Raw genomic sequence first — 27,500 nt, 5'->3', positions numbered from 1 at the left:
TCTCCATGACTAGTGCCAATAACCCAGGCCAGTCTTATAGGTCTGTACATTATCCTAACCCTACAACACCTGGAACATGTTGTGACCACTGGGCTGACTGACTGAAGCCCTGGTCTGTACATTATCCTAACCCTACAACACCTGGAACATGTTGTGACCACTGGACTGACTGACTGAAGCCCTGGTCTGTACATTATCCTAACCCTCAACACCTGGAACATGTGACCACTGGACTGACTGACTGAAGCCCTGGTCTGTACATTATCCTAACCCTCAACACCTGGAACATGTGACCACTGGACTGACTGACTGAAGCCCTGGTCTGTACATTATCCTAACCCTACAACACCTGGAACATGTTGTGACCACTGGACTGACTGACTGAAGCCCTGGTCTGTACATTATCCTAACCCTACAACACCTGGAACATGTTGTGACCACTGGGCTGACTGACTGAAGCCCTGGTCTGTACATTATCCTAACCCTACAACACCTGGAACATGTTGTGACTGACTGACTGAAGCCCTGGTCTGTACATTATCCTAACCCTACAACACCTGGAACATGTTGTGACCACTGGACTGACTGACTGAAGCCCTGGTCTGTACATTATCCTAACCCTACAACACCTGGAACATGTTGTGACCACTGGACTGACTGACTGAAGCCCTGGTCTGTACATTATCCTAACCCTCAACACCTGGAGCATGTTGTGACTGACTGACTGAAGCCCTGGTCTGTACATTATCCTAACCCTACAACACCTGGAACATGTTGTGACCACTGGACTGACTGACTGAAGCCCTGGTCTGTACATTATCCTAACCCTACAACACCTGGAGCATGTTGTGACTGACTGACTGAAGCCCTGGTCTGTACATTATCCTAACCCTACAACAGCTGGAATATGTGACCACTGGACTGACTGACTGAAGCCCTGGTCTGTACATTATCCTAACCCTACAACACCTGGAACATGTTGTGACCACTGGACTGACTGACTGAAGCCCTGGTCTGTACATTATCCTAACCCTACAACACCTGGAACATGTTGTGACCACTGGACTGACTGACTGAAGCCCTGGTCTGTACATTATCCTAACCCTACAACACCTGGAACATGTTGTGACCACTGGACTGACTGACTGAAGCCCTGGTCTGTACATTATCCTAACCCTACAACACCTGGAGCATGTTGTGACTGACTGACTGAAGCCCTGGTCTGTACCTTATCCTAACCCTACAACACCTGGAATATGTGACCACTGGACTGACTGACTGAAGCCCTGGTCTGTACATTATCCTAACCCTACAACACCTGGAACATGTGACCACTGGACTGACTGACTGAAGCCCAGTATATATGTTATGGCAACCTAACAGAGTAAAGGCCTAAACTCCCCAAATGAGTGTGTGTGGGGTATTTTAGTTTAAGGGTGAAGCTCTGGAGTCCTGTTTCCAAACAAGCCCTGAGGATCTTTTACGCCAGACAGTTTACAACCTCCAACTGACCCTCCTGACCGCTGAGACTGATCTGCAGCTGACCAACCTCGATGGAAAAACTGACCTTTGTGTCTGTTGCCAGGTAACTAACCTCTTCTTGGCAGTATGGCCACGGCCCACGGCTGAAGGAAAATGTTTCTGACCAGCCCCGGCGCTTTACAGTGAATTTGTAATGTCATTTCCTCTACTGCATTTAAACCAAACCACTAATGGCTGTCTGTCTACCAGACTGTTAAAGTACAGGACTGAACTGTTATGGTTTGGGTTAAAGTAGGTGCTTTTGGCTTCACATGTGGTTTTAGTAGGTACTTGACATGCTTTGGTTTTGTGACAAACCTTCATAAACCTCTGTCTATACATGAATGGTTCTGATATTTACCTACCTCTACCTCTGGCTCCGGTACCTATGCTAGGGGAAATAATCACTTGTGAGTGCTAACCTGTGAATGTGACCCTGGTCCAGAGTGAAGTGGAGGGTGGGGTGACGTCTGGTGTGAGTGTCCAGGGTGGAGGTGAGGCGGGGGTGAGGTCTGGTGTGGGTGTCCATGGTGGAGGTGAGGCGGGGGTGAGGTCTGGTGTGGGTGCCCAGGGTGGAGGTGAGGCGGGTGGGAGTTGTGATGGGGGTTGTGGCCCTGTGGGTGGTGGTGCCCGCCCTGGCTGTGGCCGCTGTGGTGATGGTGGGGGTGGTGCTGGTAGGCGTGGCTGTGGGGCGGAGCCGGCAGGTGCTGGTGAGGGTGGGAGGGGTGAAGGTGGTGGTGGCCGCCCCCCTGCTCCTGCTGCTGCCGCGATGACATCATTTCCATCATGTGACCCATGCTGTTCATGTTGCCGTTGGCGATTGCTCCCGGGTGGTGTGCTAGCGCCGCCTTCAGCCTCTGTATGGAGAAGAACAACAACATGTTTCTATCATTCACTGGGATTAGGGACAGGAGTTCTTCCTGGTTACTATTCCAGACCATAGAGTTAAATGATTAATCTCTTTGGGCTTTGTCTGTTTCACAGTCTATCATTGAGTTAACTGGAAACAGGTACTGTAGGTTATATGAAAGTGTGTTGACTATTGACTGTGAGACGATACACTGCTGCATTCATCTTTATACTGTACATCCACATGTCACGGCTGAGATACAAACCAGAGCTGAGCCTTGACAGCCCTCACCTTCTCTCTCTCTCTCTCTCTCTCTCTCTCTCTCTCTCTCTACTGCATTCTTACTTTCCATCTCACTCTTTCGCTCGCTCGCTCCCTTCCCTCTGCCTTCCTCTCTCTCTATCCCTTTCTCTCAGTTTAGACAGTGATCTTGCTCTCTCTCTCCCTGTTCATCTCCCTCCTTTCCTTTCTCCATCTCTCTCTCCTTTCCTCTCTCCATCTCTCTCTCCTTTCCTCTCTCCATCTCTCTCTCCTATCCTCTCTCCAGGTCTAACGGATGAGGGATATGTCTGTCTGTCGCCTGCCTGCCTGCCTGCCTGTCTGTCTGTCTCTCTGTCTGTCTGTCTCTCTGTTCTATGTTTACTCATGGGGGCAGGTTTGTTGCTTTAACAGTGTGGTCTACTTAAGACTGAGAGGCTCTGAGAACTGGCCAAGATCTGAGACCAGAGAGAGAGAGAGGAGGAGAGAGAGGGGACAGTGAGAGAGAGAGAGAGAGAGAGAGAGAGGGGAGACAGTGAGAGAGGCAGAGAGATGGGGGGGAGAGAGAGGGGACAGTGAGAGAGAGAGAGAGAGAGAGAGAGAGAGAGAGAGAGAGAGAGGGGAGACAGTGAGAGAGAGAGAGAGAGAGAGAGAGAGAGAGAGAGAGAGAGAGAGAGAGAGAGAGAGAGAGAGAGAGAGGGGGGAGACAGTGAGAGAGGCAGAGAGATGGGGGGAGAGAGAGAGAGAGGCAGAGAGATGGGGGGAGAGAGAGAGAGAGAGAGAGAGAGAGAGAGAGAGGGGAGACAGTGAGAGAGGCAGAGAGATGGGGGGGAGAGAGAGAGGCAGAGAGATGGGGGCAGAGAGAGGGCTTTTCAAGGTGCTCTTGTATTCCTGGTGTTTACCAGTCCCACCACACCACTCCTCAAGTGTCTGTTTGTTTGGGCAGACACTTAAAGAGACAACCCCCAAGGAAAGGGAAAAATCACCCACTCAAATCCGAATACAAACATACAAGTTCCAAAACGTGTCTGCTGCACTCACTGCACGTCTGATCTGCTGAGAACTAACTTAGTCATAATATTAAAAAAAACATGTCTGCACCTTTTCATATTTCTGTTCCATTTGGGAGGAGGTTTTGGAATAACAGTGTGAGAGAGTGTTGAGTCTGGGACTGCCACTGTAATGACTGTAGTGGATTGGCTGGGGCTTCATTCTGAAAGGTGCTCACTTAACATAAAGAGGAACTGTACTGTAGCTTTACGGTAGTGTTAATGGGATTTTCATTATTGGCACAAAATCTATAAACTTACTAACTAAAATTGTCAATCCATTCAATTCAGTTTTGTCAGTCTTATGTTGCCTGCTAACTCTCAATCTCCTCTCTCTCCATCTCCTCTCTCTCTCTCGCTCCTGTCTCTCTCTATCTCCTCTCTCTCTCTATCTCCTCTCTCTCCCTATCTCCTCTCTCTCTCCATCTCCTCTCTCTCCATCTCCTCTCTCCATCTCTTCTCTCTCCATCTCCTCTCTCTCTCGCTCCTGTCTCTCTCTATCTCCTCTCTCTCTCCATCTCCTGTCTCTCTCCATCTCCTGTCTCTCAATTCAATTCAATTCAAGGGCTTTATTGGCATGGGAAACATGTGTTAACATTGCCAAAGCAAGTGAGGTAGATAAAATATAAAGTGAATATATAAAGTGAAATAAACAATAAAAATTAACAGTAAACATTACACACACAGAAGTTTCAAAACAATAAAGACATTACAAATGTCATATTATATATACAGTGTTTTAACAATGTACAAATGGTGAAGGACACAAGATAAAATAAATAAGCATAAATATGGGTTGTATTTACAATGGTGTGTGTTCTTCACTGGTTGCCCTTTTCTCGTGGCAACAGGTCACAAATCTTGCTGCTGTGATGGCACACTGTGGAATTTCACCCAGTAGATATGGGAGTTTTTCAAAATTGGATTTGTTTTCAAACTTTATGTGTATCTGTGTAATCTGAGGGAAATATGGCCTGGAGGAGGAGGCCTCCTCCTGTCTCTCTCCATCTCCTCTCTCTCCATCTCCTCTCTCTCCATCTCCTCTCTCTCAATATTCTGTCTCTCATCTCCTGTCTCTCTCCATCTCCTCTCTCTCCATCTCCTCTCTCTCCATCTCCTGTCTCTCTCCATCTCCTCTCTCTCCATCTCCTGTCTCTCTCCATCTCCTCTCTCTCCATCTCCTGTCTCTCTCCATCTCCTCTCTCTCCATCTCCTCTCTCTCAATATTCTGTCTCTCATCTCCTGTCTCTCTCCAGCTCCTCTCTCTCCATCTCCTCTCTCTCCATCTCCTGTCTCTCTCCATCTCCTCTCTCTCCATCTCCTGTCTCTCTCCATCTCCTCTCTCTCAATATGCTGTCTCTCATCTCCTGTCTCTCTCCATATCCTGTCTCTCTCCATCTCCTCTCTCCCCATCTCCTGTCTCTCTCCATCTCCTCTCTCTCCATCTCCTCTCTCGCTATCTCCTGTCTCTCTCCATCTCCTGTCTCTCTCCATCTCCTCTCTCTCCATCTCCTGTCTCTCTCCATCTCCTCTCTCTCAATATTCTGTCTCTCATCTCCTGTCTCTCTCCATATCCTGTCTCTCTCCATCTCCTCTCTCCCCATCTCCTGTCTCTCTCCATCTCCTCTCTCTCCATCTCCTCTCTCTCTATCTCCTGTCTCTCTCCATCTCCTGTCTCTCTCCATCTCCTCTCTCTCTCCATCTCCTGTCTCTCTCCATCTCCTGTCTCTCACCATCTCCTGTCTCTCTCCATCTCCTGTCTCTCTCCATCTCCTTTCTCTCTCCATCTCCTGTCTCTCTCCATCTCCTGTCTCTCTCCATCTCCTGTCTCTCTCTATCTCCTTTCTCTCTTCATCTCCTGTCTCTTCATCTCTTGTCTCTCTTCATCTCCTCTCTCTCCATCTCCTCTCTCTCCATCTCCTCTCTCTCTATCTCCTGTCTCTCTCCATCTCCTCTCTCTCCATCTCCTGTCTCTCTCCATCTCCTGTCTCTCATCTCCTCTCTCTCCATCTCCTCTCTCTCTATCTCCTGTCTCTCTCCATCTCCTGTCTCTCATCTCCTCTCTCTCCATCTCCTCTCTCTCCATCTCCTGTCTCTCTTCATCTCCTCTCTCTCCATTTCCTGTCTCTCTCCATCTGTTTTCTCTCTCCAATGTCCATCTCTTCCTTTACCCCTCTCTCTCTCTCCCCTATCTCCCCCGTCTCACCCCCCACCCCCTACCTCCCAGCTGCTGTCAGTCAGTCAGTCCAGTCTGTCCATGCCTCCTCCAGGCCTCCTCCTCCAGTCCTCCTCCAGGCCTCTCCTCCAGGCCTCCTCCTCCAGGCCTCCTCCTCCAGGCCTTCTCCAGGCCTCCATGTCTCTTTAACAACCTTCACATTCATGATTCCCTGGGTCACCACGCCAGAGAGAGAGTGAGAGAGATAAAGATCACATCAACCCTCTCCTCCTCCTCCTGTCTCCCACACCCCTCCCTTCCTCACTCCTCTCTCTCTCACCCTCCTTCAGGGGAACTCTAGCTGTCTCAGATGAAGGATTGATGCACGCAGCATGCTCCACACGCCACAGTAACATCTTAGCAATGTGGAAAACAAAACAACAGTATCTCAGGTATTTGATGCACACAGCTGGCCTGCATAGTTTACGATGTAGGAAGTTTTGAGTGACAAGTATGGGCCATTCATCATATCTAGGTTGTCATGTACTGTAACATCCCTTTCTATGGGACCAGTGAAACCATCAGCCTGTTAAGCCTGTTTCAGTCTGTTCCTGGCACAGCCATAGAGTTTATATCTGCCTGTCTGGCTCTCATCTCCTACTGTACTTACTAGGAACCACCTGACAGTATCGGGATTTATATCAAAGGTTAACCAATGTCATGGTCCTCTTAGCAGTGTTTCCTATATCCATTGGATAGATCAGTGCTACCTGATATTACCTTCATAGATCCTACTGCTGTCATGGTTCCTATTCTTCATATTACCTTCATAGATCCTACTGCTGTCATGGTTCCTGTTCTTCCTATTACCTTCATAGATCCTACTGCTGTCATGGTTCCTGTTCTTCATATTACCTTCATAGATCCTACTGCAGTCATGGTTCCTGTTCTTCATATTACCTTCATAGATCCTACTGCTGTCATGGTTCCTGTTCTGTTCCCAGAACCTTCAGAAGCTAAAGCAATCCTTTCCTCTCTATTATAAGTACTTTAACATCAGCACTAATATAACTCTATATACACACACACGGGCACGCATGCACACACGCACACACACACACACTCAGCCACACACACACTCCAACACACACAACTCAACACTTCTCAGCAGGGCCGGCTCCAGGCATAAACTCAGTCGGGGTCTCAACTTGCTGTTGAGAGTTAGAGTAGTAGAATACACAAGGTGCAAGTTTGAAATGTGGTTGTGCATCAGCAGTTTTTCTGTTGTTTTGTCAGCCACTGACAGTCACTCAATTATCCATGTCAACCACTTCCACCTCCACCTCAGCCTCAACAGCACTTCTCACAGTCAGCGCGTGGCCTGGACTGGCCTGGACTGGCCTAGACTGGCCTGGACTGGCCTGGACTGGCCTAGACTGGCCTAGACTGGCCTGGACTGGCCTAGACTGGCCTAGACTGGCCTAGACTGGCCTGGACTGGCCTAGACTGGCCTAGACTGGCCTGGACTGGCCTAGACTGGCCTAGACTGGCCTAGACTGGCCTGGACTGGCCTAGACTGGCCTAGACTGGCCTAGACTGGCCTGGACTGGCCTGGACTGGCCTGGACTGGCCTAGACTGGCCTGGACTGGCCTAGACTGGCCTAGACTGGCCTAGACTGGCCTGGACTGGCCTAGACTGGCCTGGTCTGGCTTAGACTAGACTACAACACAGGGGTTAACATACCACAGAGACCAGACTACAGAACAGTGAGTTAGATCCGGTCTGTCTAGACTACAGCACAGTGGGTTAGATCAGATCTGTCTAGACTACAGCACAGTGGGTTAGACCAGATCTGTCTAGACTACAGCACAGTGGGTTAGATCAGGTCTGTCTAGACTACAGCACAGTGGGTTAGATCAGATCTGTCTAGACTACAGCACAGTGGGTTAGATCAGGTCTGTCTAGACTACAGCACAGTGGGTTAGATCAGACCTGTCTAGACTACAGCACAGTGGGTTAGATCAGGTCTGTCTAGACTACAGCACAGTGGGTTAGATCAGACCTGTCTAGACTACAGCACAGTGGGTTAAATCAGGTCTGTCTAGACTACAGCACAGTGGGTTAGATCAGGTCTGTCTAGACTACAGCACAGTGGGTTAAATCAGGTCTGTCTAGACTACAACACAGTGGGTTAGATCAGACCTGTATAGACTACAGCACAGTGGGTTAAATCAGGTCTGTCTAGACTACAACACAGTGGGTTAGATCAGACCTGTATAGACTACAGCACAGTGGGTTAGATCAGGTCTGTCTGTCTGTCTGTCTGTCTGGCCCTAACCTCCATTAGCTCTGTGAGAGTTGGTAAAATGGAAGTGTGAGTGAAGCAATCAATCACATAACTGGTTTGTGAAAAAAAGCAAGCACCAAAACCAATGGTGATTCTGGCCACTGTATCTGTTGCTTATAACAAAGCATCATTAGATGTGTATTTACTGTCTAGACCCCCTTACTAAATGTACACTACACCTAACAGATAAAAAGCAGTCTGATACCACATCACTAATATTCCCCAGACTGCTGACATGGACACCTTCCATGTGGCTCTACTGTCTGAGGAAGTCATCTGACCCTGACAGGCCACCATAACACCTTCCCATTCAGCCTTCAACCTGTCACTCAACACCCAGACCTGGGGCCCCTCCCCTGCGATAGCGGGAACCAATCAGGCTGGGCAGCTGTCCGCCTATCTTCCACCACTCAATCATAGCAGCCAATCTCATGTCCTGAGCCACGTTCCCACAGAGGCCAGAGCAGAGACCCAGGCAGTGGAATGTGACTGCCCCATCCACCACTGTCTGCTCTGCACTGCACTGCACTGCAGACCCACTAATGTGCCTGTCTGGGGCTGGGGGAAGGGGTATAGGGCTGGGAGGCTGGGGCTGGGGCTGTGGCTGGGGCTGATGTTGTCTGGCTCCATGCCAGCCAAACGTCAGGGGAGTAGGGGATAGAGGGGTGGAGGGAGAAGAGGCGGGGGAGTGGATAGCTTCCAGTCTCCCCTCCACTCACACAGAGAGAGAGAGTCAGCCTGGCCTCGGGGCCCAGCAAAGTGCTCATTTATCAGCCCTGTATTGTGAGAGGAGTCCAGCTGGCAGGGCCGCCTCTACTATCTATCTGGCTTTTAACTGAATTAACCTCCATCAGGAGGGGAGGGGAGGGGAGGGGAGGGGAGGGGAGAGGAGAGGAGAGGAGAGGAGAGGAGAGGAGAGGAGAGGAGAGGAGAGGAGAGGAGAGGAGAGGAGAGGAGAGGGGAGGGGAGGGGAGGGGAGAGGAGAGGAGAGGAGAGGAGAGGAGAGGAGAGGAGAGGAGAGGAGAGGAGAGGAGAGGAGAGGAGAGGGGAGGGGAGGGGAGGGGAGGGTTAGGGGAGGGGAGAGGCCGCAGTCTGCCTCCCGAACGGCACCAAATAGTATATTTATAGTGCACGAGGGCCCAAGTCACAATAAGTGCACTCTAAATGAATAGGGTGCCATCTGGGATGCAGGTCCAGTGTGTCACAGTCAGGCAGCGTACTGTAGCTAGTAGAGTCCGCTCTCAAGGTTAAAACACAGTGCTAGCTACACCCGACACACACAGCCCGTAACCATAACAACAGACACACTCACGACAGAGAGAGTTGAACTCACGGAACTCATAATCAAGCAGTACATTGTACCAGCCACAGCTGAGACTAGCCACACAGCAGAGAAGAGAAGCACTGATGGAGGTACGTAACAATGGACTTCACCTACGATACAGTCAGTCTGAGCTGTAGTTCTACAACACAAAACGTTCCACTGCACACGACACTACTAAACAACGCTCTGTAGGATTAAAAAACAAAGCATCTAAGAGAACCAGGCAGGGATCTGTGAACCAGGCAGGGATCTGTGAACCAGGCAGGGATCTGTGAACCAGGCAGGGATCTGTGAACCAGGCAGGGATCTGTGAACCAGGCAGGGATCTGTGAACCAGGCAGGGATCTGTGAACCAGGCAGGGATCTGTGAACCAGGCAGGGATCTGTGAACCAGGCAGGGAACTGTGAATCAGGCAGGGATCTGTGAACCAGGCAGGGATCTGTGAACCAGGCAGGGATCTGTGAACCAGGCAGGGAACTGTGAATCAGGCAGGGATCTGTGAACCAGGCAGGGAACTGTGAATCAGGCAGGGATCTGTGAACCAGGCAGGGATCTGTGAACCAGGCAGGGATCTGTGAACCAGGCAGAGATGTGTGAACCAGGCAGGGATCTATTGAACCAGGCAGGGATCTGTGAACCAGCCAGGGATCTGTGAACCAGGCAAGGAACTGTGAACCAGGCAGGGAACTGTGAACCAGGCAGGGAACTGTGAACCAGGCAGGAAACTGTGAACCAGGCAGGGATCTGTGAACCAGGCAGGGATCTGTGAACCAGGCAGGGATCTGTGAACCAGGCAGGGATCTGTGAACCAGGCAGGGAACTGTGAACCAGGCAGGGAACTGTGAATCAGGCAGGGATCTGTAAACCAGGCAGGGATCTGTAAACCTGCAACCAAATCAACCTGTCATGTATTGCAGCAAACAAAGCAACTCTGTCGCAAACGAGAAGAGAGAAAGAGAGAGAAATATAGAGATAGAGAGAAATATAGAGATAGAGAGAGATGAAGATAAAGAGAGAGATAGAGAGAGATGAAGAGAAAGAGAGAGAAAGATATAGAAATAAAGAGAGAGATGAAGATAAAGAGAGAGAAGGAGAGAAAGATATAGAAAAATAGAGAGAGAGATGAAGATAAAGAGAGAGAAAGAGAGATAAAGATATAGAAATATAGAGAGATGAAGATAAAGAGAGAGAAAGAGAGATAAAGATATAGAAATATAGAGAGAGATGAAGATAAAGAGAGAGAAAGACATAGAAATATAGAGATAGGAAGAGATGAAGATAAAGAGAGAGAAAGATAGAGAGAGATGAAGATAAAGAGAGAGAAAGATATAGAAAGAGAGAGATATATAGAGATAGAGAGAGATGAAGATAAAGATTCCCTCACCGTGATACAGGCCAGGTTCCCACTCTTCTACTCGCTGGTTTCATCTGACACAACTGAATGACTTGGCTCAAACTGTCCCAGATCTAACTCAGCTCCACTTAGCTGAGCCCAAACTTATGGCCCTGGCAGGCTGCATTCGGACCCACAGTGACGCAAATGAACAGACCGACGGGCCTTCCACGGTGATGATCATCAGCAGGCTTGTGGTTACGTCCCAAATGGCACACCATTCCCTATATAGTGCTTTACTTTTGACCAGAGCCCTATAGACCCTGGTCAAAAGTAGTGCACTGTAAAGGGAATAGGGTGCCATTGGAGACGTAACCACTGTCTCTCCCAAACCCCTTCATCATGACCTCTAATGTACTTTAACACATGGTTGTGTTTGGCTCAGACTGTGCTCATCACCCAGACTTAACCACCACCTGCATTAACCTGTAATAACACACACACACTGGTTTCTCTCTCTCCCCGCGGCTACATGTAGCCAGGCCACAGAACAGTCATTATGTCAGTGCAGGTGTTGGCCTGTAGTGTTGGTAGTAGGTGTTCTGACAGCAGAGGATGGTACACAGTGTGGAGGAGGAGGACAACAGTCTGGTGTTTAGATGTACCAACCCTGTCTCAACCTATCAGCCATGTAATACAGCAACAGAAAGAGCTGGTAAGATGGAAAAGTAATGATATAACTAACGATATAATCCCCATTTATTAGGAGGGAGAATATAGACAGTAGTAATGACACAGGTGGTCAAGGTTCATTTGTATTTTACCATTCAATGTTCTACGTTGATAAAATGCTGCCACACAGATTAAACATAAAACCCCAGCTACTGGACTGAAGATGCTTTCTCCCGGAGGGAAGAATCCATTTACTGTCTGACGTCTAAACCCTGACCTCTGACCTCCTGTATCACCCATCCCCCCCCCCCTCTCATTAATGTGGTGTCATTAATGATATTTATTAATGCTGTCTTCCTATTTGACACCAGCTCAGTCGGCCCGGTGTGACTGATGTCCGTGTGAGTGCTCTGGCCACGTCCTGAACAGCCACTCAGGTTTCCCCTGTTCCTACCCTGGCCTGGCCATATGACTTAATCACTATTAACCCCGAGAGGAGAACGCCAGAGCGGGAAGAACAGGGACGAGTGGGAAGAGATGGAGCCTGAGCCGGGATGAGTCAATCAAACCAGATCAGGTCAGGGGGACACACTTTCATTCCTCTTAAGAGTGGAGCAGAGGGCTCTCTAGGGACCTGAGGCCCTTTGGAGTCGCCCGAGTCATCACTAGTTAGGGAACATTGAATCTAACCTAACCAGGCCTGTATGTGGAGTTACAGAACATTGAACCTAATCTAACCTGTATGTGGGGTTACAGAACATTGAACCTAATCTAACCAGGCCTGTATGTGGAGTTACAGAACATTGAACCTAATCTAACCTGTATGTGGAGTTACAGAACATTGAACCTAATCTAACCTGTATGTGGGGTTACAGAACATTGAACCTAATCTAACCTGTATGTGGGGTTACAGAACATTGAACCTAATCTAACCTGTATGTGGGGTTACAGAACATTGAACCTAATCTAACCTGTATGTGGGGTTACAGAACATTGAACCTAATCTAATCTAACCAGGCCTGTATGTGGGGTTACAGAACATTGAACCTAACCTAACCTGTATGTGGGGTTACAGAACATTGAACCTAATCTAATCTAACCTGTATGTGGGGTTACAGAACATTGAACCTAATCTAACCTGTATGTGGGGTTACAGAACATTGAACCTAATCTAACCTGTATGTGGGGTTACAGAACATTGAACCTAATCTAACCTGTATGTGGGGTTACAGAACATTGAACCTAATCAGGCCTGTATGTGGAGTTACAGAACATTGAACCTAACCTAACCAGGCCTGTATGTGGAGTTACAGAACATTGAACCTAACCTAACCTGTATGTGGGGTTACAGAACATTGAACCTAATCAGGCCTGTATGTGGGGTTACAGAACATTGAACCTAACCTAACCTGTATGTGGGGTTACAGAACATTGAACCTAATCTAACCTAACCTGTATGTGGGGTTACAGAACATTGAACCTAACCTAACCAGGCCTGTATGTGGGGTTACAGAACATTGAACCTAATCTAACCTGTATGTGGGGTTACAGAACATTGAACCTAATCAGGCCTGTATGTGGGGTTACAGAACATTGAACCTAATCTAACCTGTATGTGGGGTTACAGAACATTGAACCTAATCTAACCTGTATGTGGGGTTACAGAACATTGAACCTAACCTAACCAGGCCTGTATGTGGAGTTACAGAACATTGAACCTAACCTAACCTGTATGTGGGGTTACAGAACATTGAACCTAACCTAACCAGGCCTGTATGTGGGGTTACAGAACATTGAACCTAATCTAACCTAACCTGTATGTGGGGTTACAGAACATTGAACCTAACCTAACCAGGCCTGTATGTGGGGTTACAGAACATTGAACCTAACCTAACCTGTATGTGGGGTTACAGAGCATTGAACCTAATCTAACCTAACCTGTATGTGGGGTTACAGAACATTGAACCTAATCTAACCTAACCTGTATGTGGGGTTACAGAACATTGAACCTAATCTAACCTGTATGTGGGGTTACAGAACATTGAACCTAATCAGGCCTGTATGTGGGGTTACAGAACATTGAACCTAATCTAACCTGTATGTGGGGTTACAGAACATTGAACCTAACCTAACCAGGCCTGTATGTGGGGTTACAGAACATTGAACCTAATCTAACCTGTATGTGGGGTTACAGAACATTGAACCTAATCTAACCTGTATGTGGGGTTACAGAACATTGAACCTAATCTAACCTGTATGTGGGGTTACAGAACATTGAACCTAATCTAACCAGGCCTGTATGTGGAGTTACAGAACATTGAACCTAATCTAACCTGTATGTGGAGTTACAGAACATTGAACCTAATCTAACCTGTATGTGGAGTTACAGAACATTGAACCTAATCTAACCTAACCTGTATGTGGGGTTACAGAACATTGAACCTAATCTAACCTGTATGTGGGGTTACAGAACATTGAACCTAATCTAACCTGTATGTGGAGTTACAGAACATTGAACCTAATCAGGCCTGTATGTGGAGTTACAGAACATTGAACCTAACCTAACCAGGCCTGTATGTGGGGTTACAGAACATTGAACCTAATCTAACCTGTATGTGGGGTTACAGAACATTGAATCTAACCTAACCAGGCCTGTATGTGGAGTTACAGAACATTGAACCTAATCTAACCTGTATGTGGGGTTACAGAACATTGAACCTAATCAGGCCTGTATGTGGGGTTACAGAACATTGAACCTAATCTAATCTAACCTGTATGTGGGGTTACAGAACATTGAACCTAATCTAACCTGTATGTGGGGTTACAGAACATTGAACCTAACCTAACCTGTATGTGGGGTTACAGAACATTGAATCTAACCTAACCAGGCCTGTATGTGGGGTTACAGAACATTGAACCTAATCTAACCTGTATGTGGGGTTACAGAACATTGAACCTAATCTAACCTGTATGTGGGGTTACAGAACATTGAACCTAATCTAACCTGTATGTGGGGTTACAGAACATTGAACCTAATCTAACCTGTATGTGGAGTTACAGAACATTGAACCTAATCAGGCCTGTATGTGGGGTTACAGAACATTGAACCTAATCTAATCTAACCTGTATGTGGGGTTACAGAACATTGAACCTAATCTAACCTGTATGTGGGGTTACAGAACATTGAACCTAATCTAATCTAACCTGTATGTGGGGTTACAGAACATTGAACCTAATCTAACCTGTATGTGGGGTTACAGAACATTGAATCTAACCTAACCAGGCCTGTATGTGGGGTTACAGAACATTGAACCTAATCTAATCTAACCTGTATGTGGGGTTACAGAACATTGAACCTAATCAGGCCTGTATGTGGAGTTACAGAACATTGAACCTAATCAGGCCTGTATGTGGGGTTACAGAACATTGAATCTAACCTAACCAGGCCTGTATGTGGGGTTACAGAACATTGAACCTAATCTAACCTGTATGTGGGGTTACAGAACATTGAACCTAACCTAACCAGGCCTGTATGTGGGGTTACAGAACATTGAACCTAATCAGGCCTGTATGTGGGGTTACAGAACATTGAACCTAATCTAACCTGTATGTGGAGTTACAGAACATTGAACCTAACCTAACCAGGCCTGTATGTGGAGTTACAGAACATTGAACCTAACCTAACCTAACCTGTATGTGGGGTTACAGAACATTGAACCTAACCTAACCAGGCCTGTATGTGGGGTTACAGAACATTGAACCTAACCTAACCTAACCTGTATGTGGGGTTACAGAACATTGAACCTAATCTAACCAGGCCTGTATGTGGGGTCACTTTTAAAGTGGTAAAGAAATATTATCCTGGGCTTTAAATGGACAGAGAAGAGAGTGAACAGCTCTATTAAAACCCTGGTTTGTTTCAATACCCTGCGTCATGTCAGTCTCTTCCCGTCAGACATGTTCAGCCAGCTAGCTGTTTACTCTGTGCTGTACTTCTGCTAACAGGATTTATAATGAGGTTACACATCTTAACTTTCCTGGTAACAATCTTTGTGGGCCCAGACCCTTCTAACTCTCCTCCCCCAGCCCCTAAAAACCACAGCATGGGTTCCCTGTCTGCGGCAGCTATAGAAGGGAGGGAGAGAGTGTCAGTGAGCCCTTGTGCCATAAATGTAGAGGGTATAATTCCTCCACCAACACCTCCTCAACCTCCTCCACCCCTCCCCAAACACCTCCTCAACCTCCCCCACCCCTCCGCAACACCTCCTCCACCCCCCCCCCCCCTCCCCAACACCTCCTGAACCTCCCCCACCCCCACAACACCCCCTCAACCTCCCCCACCCCTCCCCCAACACCTCCTCAACCTCCCCAACACCTCCTCAACCTCCCCCAACACCTACTCAAACTCCACCACCCCCCCAACATCTCCTGAACCTCCCCCACCCCTTCCCCAACATCTCCTCAACCTCCCCCACATCTCCTCAACCACCCCCAACACCACCACCTCTACCCACCAATGCCTGCCTTCCATACCCACTATCCACTCTTCCATGTGTGCCCCCCCCCCATTAGCTCACTTTTATTACATTACCCACATTCCCCAGAGAGGCAGGAACCTCTCCCCCACTCCTCCCTCCACCTCTCCTGTACCCCCTCTCTGCTAAACTGATTTCTTCTGGGACTACAGGAGGACGACAGGCAGCCTGGTGGAAAGTAGTGGGAGTCTCTCTGTACTGTAACTAGAGTCACTCCTTCCTTCCCTTCCCCCACTGGGCCGAGCCGAGCACAGCCTCCCTGGGGCCCCAGAGGAGGGAGGGAGGGAGGGAGGGAGGGAGGGAGGGGGGAGGGAGGGAGGGTGGGGAGGGAGGGGGGAGAGAGAGAGAGAGAGATGGACAGATGGACAGATGGAGGAAGATGGGCTGTTCTGTTCTGCCAGGCCCAGACGACCCCGGTATGTTGCAGTGCTGGTCATACGTAGCCACATTGGTGCGCAGGGCAGGCAGCGGGATGCACACACACCTACAGTGGAGGCTACACCCCCCCCCCCCCCCCCCCCCCCACACACACACACACACACACACACACACTCACACACACACACACAGCAGGCTAAACATACACTTGGCAGCCTCTCTCTCTCTCCCTCTCTCTCTTTCCTCCCTGTCAGTCTAATGGATTGGCCTTTCTGCCTCCAGACTCTACATCCCCACTGGTTCCTCTTGTAAAGCAGGGCTCTGTGGACCAGCCGACAGGGTTATTACTACAAAACCCCAGCCTCTGGGGGGAGAGGGGCAGAGGAAGACAGACAGACACAAGGAGAGAGAGCTAGAGAGAGATAGAGGGGGGGGGGGGTCGAGCTAGAGAGAGAGAGAGAGAGAGACATATGCTCACAGGAGCACAGTCAGGAACAAAGTGCCTGGACTAATCTAATGTCAGAGGCAAATTGAAACAAAAGGCACCTTGCTGAGGCTCTTTCAGATAGAGAGTAGAAGGAATGTGGAAAGTAGTGCTTCCAAAATCATTCATCTGAATCATAAATGTAAATATTTATCTGACAGTTTGTATTAATAGACTCTGATAAAGTTTCTGTTTATCAGAACAAAAATATAAACGCAACATGCAACAATTTCAAAGATTTTACTGAGTTACAGTTTATATAAGGAAATCAGTCAATTTGAATTCATCAGGCCCTAATCTATAGATTTCACATGACTGGAAATACAGATGAATGATTTGTTGGCCACAGCCACCTTAAAAAAAGGGCATGGGACCAAAACTTCACAAACTTTATATTTTATATATATATATTTTTTATACTTAATATTTTTGTTCAGTGTGGTTACACAGGTCGCTAGACTAACAGATCACTTTCCCTAGCTGTGTTGTCGTCTTTACCATGGCTGAAACAGTTAACAACTGGGTCAACTGTTGAATGGTTAGCAACTAATCAGTCAACTGTTGACTGGTTAACAACTGTCAACTGTTGAATGGTTAACAACTGGGTCAACTGTTAACTGGTTAACAACTGGGTACACTGTTGCATGGTTAACTGGGTCAACTGGGCTGGTGTTACCATATGGTTCTGTCTGTCTGCCTCTGATTGGCTAATCACCGGAATTTACCTATTTTTTATTTTGTTACTTTGACCCCTTTTTCTCCCCAAGTTCCTGGTATCTAATTGGTAGATACAGTCTTATTTCATCACTGCAACTCCTGTACGGACTCGGGAGAGGCGAAGGTAGAGAGCCGTGCGTCCTCCGAAACACGACCCAACCAAGCCGCACTGCTTCTTGACACAATGCCCACTTAACCCGGAAGCCAGACGCACCAATGTGTCGGAGGAAACTCTGTGCACCTGGCGACCGTGTCAGTGTGCACTGCGCCCGGCCCACCACAGGAGTCGCTAGTGAGTGATGGGACAAGGACATCCCTGCCGGCCAAACCCTCCCCTAATCCGGACGACGCTGGGCGATTTATGTGCCGCCCCATGGGTCTCCCGGTCGCGGCCGGCTGCAACAGAGCCTGGACTCAAACCCAGAATCTCTAGTGGCACACTGCGATGCAGAGCCTTAGACCACTGCCCCACTCGGAAGGCCCCTATAATTGACTTCTAATTGTGTTTTCCTTCAGAATGTGTTTCTCTTGTCATTATGAACTAACATGTCACATGCTACATTTAGCTTTAGCATTTACTCTAACATTGGGAACCAAACCTGACAGAGTGGAGAGAGAGGTGACACCCACAGCCATGAGGAAGTGATGTTACTGAGGCCAGAAAATGACAATACGTTAACAGGCAATGAATCTCATGGAAATAGGAAGTCTGCACTAATGAGTGAATCTATGACACTATGTAAGAAATGTTAACAGGAAGGGGTGTGGTTGACATCGATGTGTTCACAGTTGTTGTTGAGGAGTTGTACTTAGAAAACTGTAGATGAGGAACTGGTCAGAGAGGTTACATAAAGTGCTAGCCATCTACCCATCTGTTGTTGGCTGGCCGGCTGGCTGGTTTACCCTGGCCTAGCCCTGCCGGAGGGGAGAGAGCCCTGGAGGCTAGTCCTGTCCCATTCACAGGCCCTGAACCGTACCCTGAAGGCCTTCACACATACGCCTCCCATCAGCCTCCCATCAGCACAGCTAAAACAACACGCAGTCACCCAAAGACAAATACAGCAGACACACTGCTCCGCCCCTGCCCTCTGCCCCTCTGTCCCTCTCCCACACACACACATGTTCACGCGTGAAAAACACACACACACACACACACACACACACACACACACACACACACACACACACACACACACACACACACACACACACACACACACACACACACACACACACACACACACGCACACACACACACGCACACACGCACACACACACACACAGAGGGGAACTCACAAGTAGAAAATAGGTGTTTTGAGCCATATTCCTATGCTTGTGAATATGACTGTGGTCCATGGTTGTGGGTGGGTCGTGACCCTACTCTAAGCCCCTGGTGTGGGCACCATGGTGGAAGGAGACTCCCACCTCTCTAACTCCCTCCCTCTATCTCTCCCTTCCTTGTCAGGCCTCACCACAGATAAGCTGGCAGACAGACACACTGTTAGTGTTAGTGTTTTAACCCTTCACTGTACACCCTCACCAAGCTCACATTTTCTGAGAAACTGTCGGTGGAGAAATACTGCCGTTTGACAATATGTAGAAGGATGCTAGTTGACCTGTACGTCTCTGTATCCCTGTTAGTTCTCCTCCGTTATGCCTCACTTTACCCTGTACAGACACACACTGCAAGAGGCACTGTTTGTCTCAACACACACACACACAGTGCAAAAGCACGCTCACGACACTCACAAACACAGCACGCTCACAACACTCACAAACACAGCACGCTCACGACACTCACAAACACAGCACGCTCGCTCACACACAGGCACAGATTAACCCTACACACTAGCAGTCAGTCCGTTGTGACAGAACGGCTGCAGCAGTAGAGCTCACGTTCAGTTGTGTCCTTGGCTCACCGTCCCTCTCTCTCCAATGACATCACCCCCTGACAATGCCACCATTCATACAGATGTTGCTTTCAAAACCTGGAGATACACTCCTATTGTCTGCTGCTGAAATTCTTCTATAACACAACCCATGGTCTAGCCAGAGGTGCTGTCTGTTTCTCTCTCTTTCTCTCTCTCTCTTTCTCTCTCTCTCTCTCTCTCTCCGCCTGTCTGTCTGTCTCTGTTTCTCTCTCTCTTTTTCTAACTCTCCATCTTTCTCTCTCTCGCTCTCATACCATTTAATGGTGTAAGTAGTTCCAAATGACTTGACGCAGTTAATGACTCAACATGGAGTGAAGGTGACTTGACACAGTTAATCACTCAACATGGAGTGAAGGTGACTTGACACAGTTAATCACTCAACATGGAGTGAAGGTGACTTCACAGTTAATCACTCAACATGGAGTGAAGATGACTTGACACAGTTAATCACTCAACATGGAGTGAAGGTGACTTGACACAGTTAATCACTCAACATGGAGTGAAGGTGACTTGACAGTTAATCACTCAACATGGAGTGAAGGTGACTTCACAGTTAATCACTCAACATGGAGTGAAGGTGACTTGACACAGTTAATCACTCAACATGGAGTGAAGGTGACTTCACAGTTAATGACTCAACATGGAGTGAAGATGACTTGACACAGTTAATCACTCAACATGGAGTGAAGGTGACTTGACACAGTTAATCACTCAACATGGAGTGAAGGTGACTTCACAGTTAATCACTCAACATGGAGTGAAGGGCCTTCACAGTTAATCACTCAACATGGAGTGAAGGTGACTTGACACAGTTAATCACTCAACATGGAGTGAAGGTGACTTGACACAGTTAATCACTCAACATGGAGTGAAGGTGACTTCACAGTTAATCACTCAACATGGAGTGAAGGGGACTTCACAGTTAATCACTCAACATGGAGTGAAGGGGCCTTCACAGTTAATCACTCAACATGGAGTGAAGGTGACTTGACACAGTTAATCACTCAACATAGAGTGAAGGTGACTTGACACAGTTAATCACTCAACATGGAGTGAAGGTGACTTGACACAGTTAATCACTCAACATGGAGTGAAGGTGGAAATTGCCTCTTCTATCTTGACCTCATTGAACAACTCTGTAAATATGACTCTCTCGTACACTTGGTATTTCTGACCTACATATTTGATGTATTTTGCAGAATTCAGTACAACAAGTATTTCAATAGTCAAATAAAGCTATAGTTTGATCAGGTTTTAAAACAATATACAAGTTTAGCAGGATCATAAAACTAAAACTGTGTGGATGAAGAGTTGAGGTGAAAAAAATCCATCTGCTCAAACTACAACTCTTGCATCAGGATAGCTGTGATGGCTGGTCTCGGTGCATATTATGAAATGTTGCTTTAAGAGAAACTGGCTTTTTTCCCTCCTCAAGTAAAAAGGAGTACATTTAGAGCGTGCCAAGAATGATGTCATGGGCCCATCCAGTGCCAGGTCCGTGGCCAACAGAGCTGCAGTGTAGGAACATATAGTATTGTTTACCTCATAAGAAACTCAGCACCAAGCCTGACGCTTAGTGACACATTTATTGTCCCTAGTAACAATGTAAACAATAGATAATTACCCAGATAATAAATAACACATTTTTATACACGAGCTGCAGCTCAGAAGCAGAGCTTTTTAAATCTGTCCGCATCTTTCTAAACCAACTGAACGGCAGAGGGAAAGGAACAGGTGATAACAGCTTTACATTCAACAGATACGAACCCACGGTTCGGAGACTCTACAACACTTTCAAATTGGAACCCGCTCACATTTTGGACTTATGTCCCGTGGTTGGCACACAGAGAGACATGGTGTGGAAGTTGATAAGGGCTTGATGTGGCTCTTCCTGTCCACAGAAATGGAGAGAGAAGGACTTTCATCAAACAAACAATGACATCAAACCATCTAAAAAATAGACTTTCAGGAATAGAATACTGTGTTTCGACAAACACAAACACACACAGCGTGTGTGCACACTTAGTACAACTATGTCAGCTGCTACTGAGCGAGTGGTGCAGGGCTGGACTGAGATCAGGGCTGTGAGGGAGAGAGCTGGCTATAGCCTGCTGAGCTCTGGCTCTGAGTAGCGATATAATGCTCTGTCTGTCTGTCTGTCTGTCTCTCTCTGTCTGTCTGTCTGTCTGTCTGTCTGTCTGTCTGTCTGTCTGTCTGTCTGTCTGTCTCTCTGTCTGTCTGTCTGTCTGTCTGTCTGTCTGTCTGTCTGTCTGTCTGTCTGTCTCTCTCTCTGTCTGTCTGTCTGTCTGTCTGTCTGTCTGTCTGTCTGTCTGTCTGTCTGTCTGTCTGTCTGTCTGTCCCACCTCTCCACAGCATTTCCTCCACCATGCTGTGAGGGTCAGCTATCTTGACATCCCTAATGCACAACACACACCACCGTATTCCCCTAACACAACACACCACCCTATTCCCCTAAAACAACACACCACCCTATCCCCTGACCCAACACAACACACCACCCTATCCCCTGACCCAACACAACACACCACCCTATTCCCCTAAAACAACACACCACCCTATCCCCTGACCCAACACAACACACCACCCTATCCCCTATCCCCTGACCCAACACAACACACCACCCTATTCCCCTAAAACAACACACCACCCTAACCCCTGACCCAACACAACACACCACCCTATCCCCTGACCCAACACACCACACCACCCTATCCCCTGACCCAACACAACACACCACCCTATCCCCTGACCCAACAGCCCTGTATCGGCCCTCCCTGTATCCTGTATCAGCCCTGTATCGGCCCTTCCTGTATCAGCCCTGTATCGGCCCAGTATTAGCCCACTATCAGCCCTTCCTGTATCAGCCCTGCATCAGCCCAGGGTGTCTGTAGTGACGCCTCAAGCACTGAGATGCAGTGCCTTAGACCGCTGCACCACTCGGGAGCCCCACTGTATCAGCCCTCCCTGTTTCCGCCCTGCCTTTAGCCCTATATCAGCCCTCCCTGTATCAGCCCTCCCTGTATCAGCCCTGTATCAGCCCTCCCTGTTTCAGCCCTGGGCCAAATGTTTGCCGCCCTATGGGACTCCCAATCACAGCAGGTTGTGATACAGCCTGGAAACAAACCAGGGTGTCTGTAGTGACGCCTCAAGCATTGAGATGCAGTGCCTTAGACCGCTGCACCACTCGGGAGCCCCACTGTATCAGCCCTCCCTGTTTCCGCCCTGCCTTTAGCCCTATATCAGCCCTCCCTGTATCAGCCATGTAACAGCCCTCCCTGTATCAGCCCTCCCTGTATCAGCCCTGTATCAGCCCTCCCTGTATCAGCCCTCCCTGTTTCAGCCCTGTATCAGCCCTCCCTGTTTCAGCCCTGTATCAGCCCTCCCTGTATCAGCCCTCCCTATACCAGCCCTCCATGTATCAGCCCTCCCTGTATCAGCCCTTCCTGTATCAGCCCTCCCTGTATCAGCCCTCCCTGTATCCACCCTCCCTGTATCAGCCCTGTATCAGCCCTCCCTATATCAGCCCTGTATCAGCCCTCCCTATATCAGCCCTGTATCAGCCCTCCCTATATCAGCCCTGTATCAGCCCTCCCTGTTTCAGCCCTCCCTGTTTCAGCCCTGTATCAGCCCTCCCTGTTTCAGCCCTGTATCAGCCCTCCCCTTGGGTTGTGCCGTGGCGGAGATCTTTGTGGGCTATCCTCAGCCTTGTCTCAGGATGGTAAGTTGGTGGTTGAAGATATCCCTCTAGTGGTGTGGGGGCTATCAGCCCTGTATCAGCCCTCCCTATATCAGCCCTGTATCAGCCCTCCCTATATCAGCCCTGTATCAGCCCTCCCTATATCAGCCCTGTATCAGCCCTCCCTATATCAGCCCTGTATCAGCCCTCCCTGTTTCAGCCCTCCCTGTTTCAGCCCTGTATCAGCCCTCCCTGTTTCAGCCCTGTATCAGCCCTCCCCCTTGGGTTGTGCCGTGGCGGAGATCTTTGTGGGCTATCCTCAGCCTTGTCTCAGGATGGTAAGTTGGTGGTTGAAGATATCCCTCTAGTGGTGTGGGGGCTGTGCTTTGGCAAAGTGGGTGGGGTTATATCCTTCCTGTTTGGCCCTGTCCGGGGGTGTCCTCGGATTGGGCCACAGTGTCTCCTGACTCCTCCTGTCTCAGCCTCCAGTATTTATGCTGCAGTAGTTTATGTGTCGGGGGGCTAGGGTCAGTTTTTTATATCTGGAGTACTTCTCCTGTCCTATTCGGTGTCTTGTGTGAATTTAAGTGTGCTCTCTGTAATTCTCTCTTTCTCTCTTTCTTTCTCTCTCTCGGGGGACCTGAGCACTAGGACCTTGCCTCAGGACTACCTGACATGATGACTCCTTGCTGTCCCCAGTCCACCTGGCCGTGCTGCTGCTCCAGTTTCAACTGTTCTGCCTTATTATTATTCGACCATGCTGGTCATTTATGAACATTTGAACATCTTGGCCATGTTCTGTTATAATCTCCACCCGGCACAGCCAGAAGAGGACTGGCCACCCCACATAGCCTGGTTCCTCTCTAGGTTTCTTCCTAGGTTTTGGCCTTTCTAGGGAGTTTTTCCTAGACACCGTGCTTCTACACCTGCATTGCTTGCTGTTTGGGGTTTTAGACTGGGTTTCTGTACAGCACTTTGAGATATCAGCGGATGTACGAAGGGCTATATAAATACATTTGATTTGATTTTGATTTGATTTGTATCAGCCCTCCCTATATCAGCCCTCCCTATATCAGCCCTATATCAGCCCTCCCTATATCAGCCCTCCCTGTATCAGCCCTCCCTATATCAGCCCTGTATCAGCCCTATATCAGCCCTCCCTATATCAGCCCTCCCTGTATCAGCCCTCCCTATATCAGCCCTATATCAGCCCTCCCTATATCAGCCCTGTATCAGCCCTCCCTGTATCAGCCCTATATCAGCCCTCCCTATATCAGCCCTCCCTGTATCAGCCCTATATCAGGCCTCCCTGTATCAGCCCTCCCTATATCAGCCCTCCGTATATCAGCCCTCCCTGTATCAGCCCTATATCAGGCCTCCCTGTATCAGCCCTCCCTATATCAGCCCTCCCTATATCAGCCCTCCCTGTATCAGCCCTATATCAGGCCTCCCTGTATCAGCCCTCCCTATATCCGCCCTGCCTTCAGCTCTCCCTGCAGCTCATTAACTATTTACACTAGAGACAGACAGAGACAGGTCTCCCTAGGCCTCCTAGCAGCTCAGCCCCACCGCAAAATCTATTAGCCGTCATTAGCCCCCCTCAGCAGCAGCACACACTCCCACTGGGCAGGAGAGGGTTAACTCCGCCAGGGGAGGCCTTCAGTTACCACAACACACATCTCTCTCTCCAGTATCTTTTATCAATTTCTGTCTTTCAAATTCTCTCTTTCTCACCCTCCCCACTTACTCTCTCTCTCTCTCTCTCTCTCTCCCTCTCTCTCTCTCTCCCTCGCTCTCTCTCTCTCTCTCCCTCCCCCTCTCCCCCGCTCTCCCTCTCCCCCTCTCTCCCTCGCTCCCTCCCTCCATCTCTCTTAATGTAAATGTTCCTGTAGTGAGCGGCTGGGCCAGGGGTCTGAGGCTCTGAGGTTGTAAAGCTGGGGGGGTGTGGGGTTACAGTGAGGGAGATTTCCCATTGGCGGAAAGTCAACATGGTCCAGGGTAACGCGATTAGGGCTGGATCGAGTGCATCGCAGGGGACATATGGACCTGATCACGCTGCAGACACCCGATAGCACGGCTGTATTTATCGACTTGGCCCGGGTGCGGATATTACAGACACCAGAGATCCCCTGAAACCCCTGTTCCCCCGCGTCCCCATCCCTTCCCCACTCCGTCCGTCAGTTCCTTATGAAAACCACGCTGGAGATCTGAGCCTGATAAGCCGATTAGCCTCTCACTCTCTGTCCACAATCATGGGATTCCATCAGGACCTTTCAAGACATCCGGGCCATTCCAAATGTCAGGGCCCAAATCTCCAACCATCTGGTCATGAATAGAGAATGAATGAATATCTGACTGGTCAAGCAGCCTGTAGGTTGGTCCAGTAATGAAGCCTGGGTCGTTTTCTGAGGACTGTCTGCTTGTGTTTATTAGTGGCCTTGGCATTTACAATTCAATTACAACGATAGGCGAGTGGGGAAATAAAAGGAAAAGATCTGGATGTCTGGATGGAGGCCAATGCAGAGATAAGACTAAAACACTAATATTGTCTTACTCCAGCGTGTTACCATAGGAACAGCAGGAGAGATCCAAAAGACTACAAAGACGATCAATCTAGAGAGAGAGGAGGAGGAAGAGGGACACGTAAGTGCCCTGAGAATGCACCCTCTCTCTCCCCCCCTCTCTCCCTCTTTCTCTCTCCCTCCCTCTCACTCTTTCCCTCTCTCTCCCTCTTTCTCTCACTCTCCCTCTTTCTCTCTCTCTTTCGTCTATCAGAGCAATCACTGCTAATGACCTCTCACTGTCTATCTCTCTCTCTCTCTCTCCCATCTCTACTTCTCTCTGTCTTTCCTTCTCTCTTTCATCTCTTTCTACCCCCCCTCTCAATCTCACCAACCTCAGTAATCAGTGGGCCATTAAACAAGTCAGGAGAGCAAACAGCACTTTATTCTGACCAGCCACTTGCCTTAGACCACCTCCTTCTGCCTCTCTCTGCCTCTCTCTGCCTCTCTCTGCTGCTCTCTGCTGCTCTCTCTCTCTCTCTCTCTCTCTCTCTCTCTCTCTGCCTCTCGCTCTCTCTCTCTCTGCCGCTCTCTCTCTCTGCTGCTCTCTCTCTGCTGCTCTCTCTCTGCCGCTCTCTCTCTCTACCTCTCGCTCTCTCTCTCTGCCTCTGCCTCTTCCTCTCTGCCTCTCTCTCTCACTCTCTCCGCTTCTTCTCTCGTTCCTCTACCCCCTCTCCTCCCTCTCTCCTTTCTTCTGTCATCTCCTATCTTCCCTCCTCTGCTCCCTCTCTTTTCCCTCTACCCCCTCTCCATTTCTCCCTCTCTCTCTCCCTCGCAGTCCTCCCTCTCTCTCTGCCTTCTCTCACTCCCACCCCCTCTCTCTAACTGCCTGCTTTGTGAGGGATGAGGTCATTCCATTTCCATCCCGCTGTGTTAAACTAGTGCTAACAAGTTGCACAATTCCACAACATGTTCTGTACATTAAGATATACATCAGTCAGCCAGTCGGTGCAGTGCGGTGGGCAGCCCAGCCGCAGCCACATAAAGGGCCTTTTATTCAGGCTCTCTGAGACTCCAGCCCAGCGCTGCTCTGCTCCTACAGGTTCAGACCTAGCAGCTTTGATTCCACACACACACACACACAAAATGATGAAATCCGCACAGAGAGTTTAAAGCAAGCGCAGCTTTTTGTTGGCATGGCCAAGTGGAAAAGAGAACGGTATAAAACATTGAGCATGTATCTTGTGTGTGGAAGGGTGTGTGGAAGGGTGTGTGGAAGGGTGTGTGTGTGTGCATCTGCATGTGTGTGTTTTTATTATTCAGGTGTATTTAGTGTGTGTATGTGTGTGTTGGGGAGGATTGAGACTCACCAGTTTGGCCTCAGAGTGCATGGAGGGTCCGTGAGGGGAGGAACAGGAGCTGGGATGGTTGGGGCCCTGCATACCCATCATACTGGAACACATAGACATCTGTCTCTCCATCTGAGGACCACAACAATATATCACACTACGGCAACACACACCCACACACACACACACACACACACACACCCACACACACACACACACACACACACACACACACACACACACACACACACACACACACACACACACACACACACACACACACTTATCAAGGAGACACGTGGTGTGTGTGTGTGTCTGACAAAGACAGTGCTATTTACAAACACACACCCTGGTAGTAGCTTCCTGTTTTAACTCCCTCACTGCTGGGCTGGCTTCC

At 48.7% G+C, this 27,500-nt stretch overlaps 1 protein-coding gene across 1 annotated transcript in view; it reads right to left on the bottom strand.

The window, feature by feature from the left end:
- LOC149984376 (cyclic AMP-responsive element-binding protein 5-like) overlaps positions 1 to 27,500 on the bottom strand; it is a 96,538-nt gene that overhangs the window by 7,613 nt on the left and 61,425 nt on the right. Inside the window, exons 7-8 of the mRNA XM_090221058.1 lie at positions 27,125 to 27,235; positions 1,944 to 2,378 (exon numbers count right to left, since the gene is read on the bottom strand). Of these exons, the coding sequence (XP_090077184.1) occupies positions 1,944 to 2,378; positions 27,125 to 27,235 (546 nt within the window). The remainder of the gene's footprint in view (positions 1 to 1,943; positions 2,379 to 27,124; positions 27,236 to 27,500) is intronic.

The sequence above is a fragment of the Oncorhynchus mykiss genome, chromosome 3 (genome assembly GCF_057628025.1).
Source record: "Oncorhynchus mykiss isolate SJ-2025 chromosome 3, ASM5762802v1, whole genome shotgun sequence".
In the NCBI taxonomy this organism is placed as follows: domain Eukaryota; kingdom Metazoa; phylum Chordata; class Actinopteri; order Salmoniformes; family Salmonidae; genus Oncorhynchus; species Oncorhynchus mykiss.
Note: the sequence above shows the minus strand (reverse complement) of the source record. Positions and strands in the feature narration are given on the sequence as shown.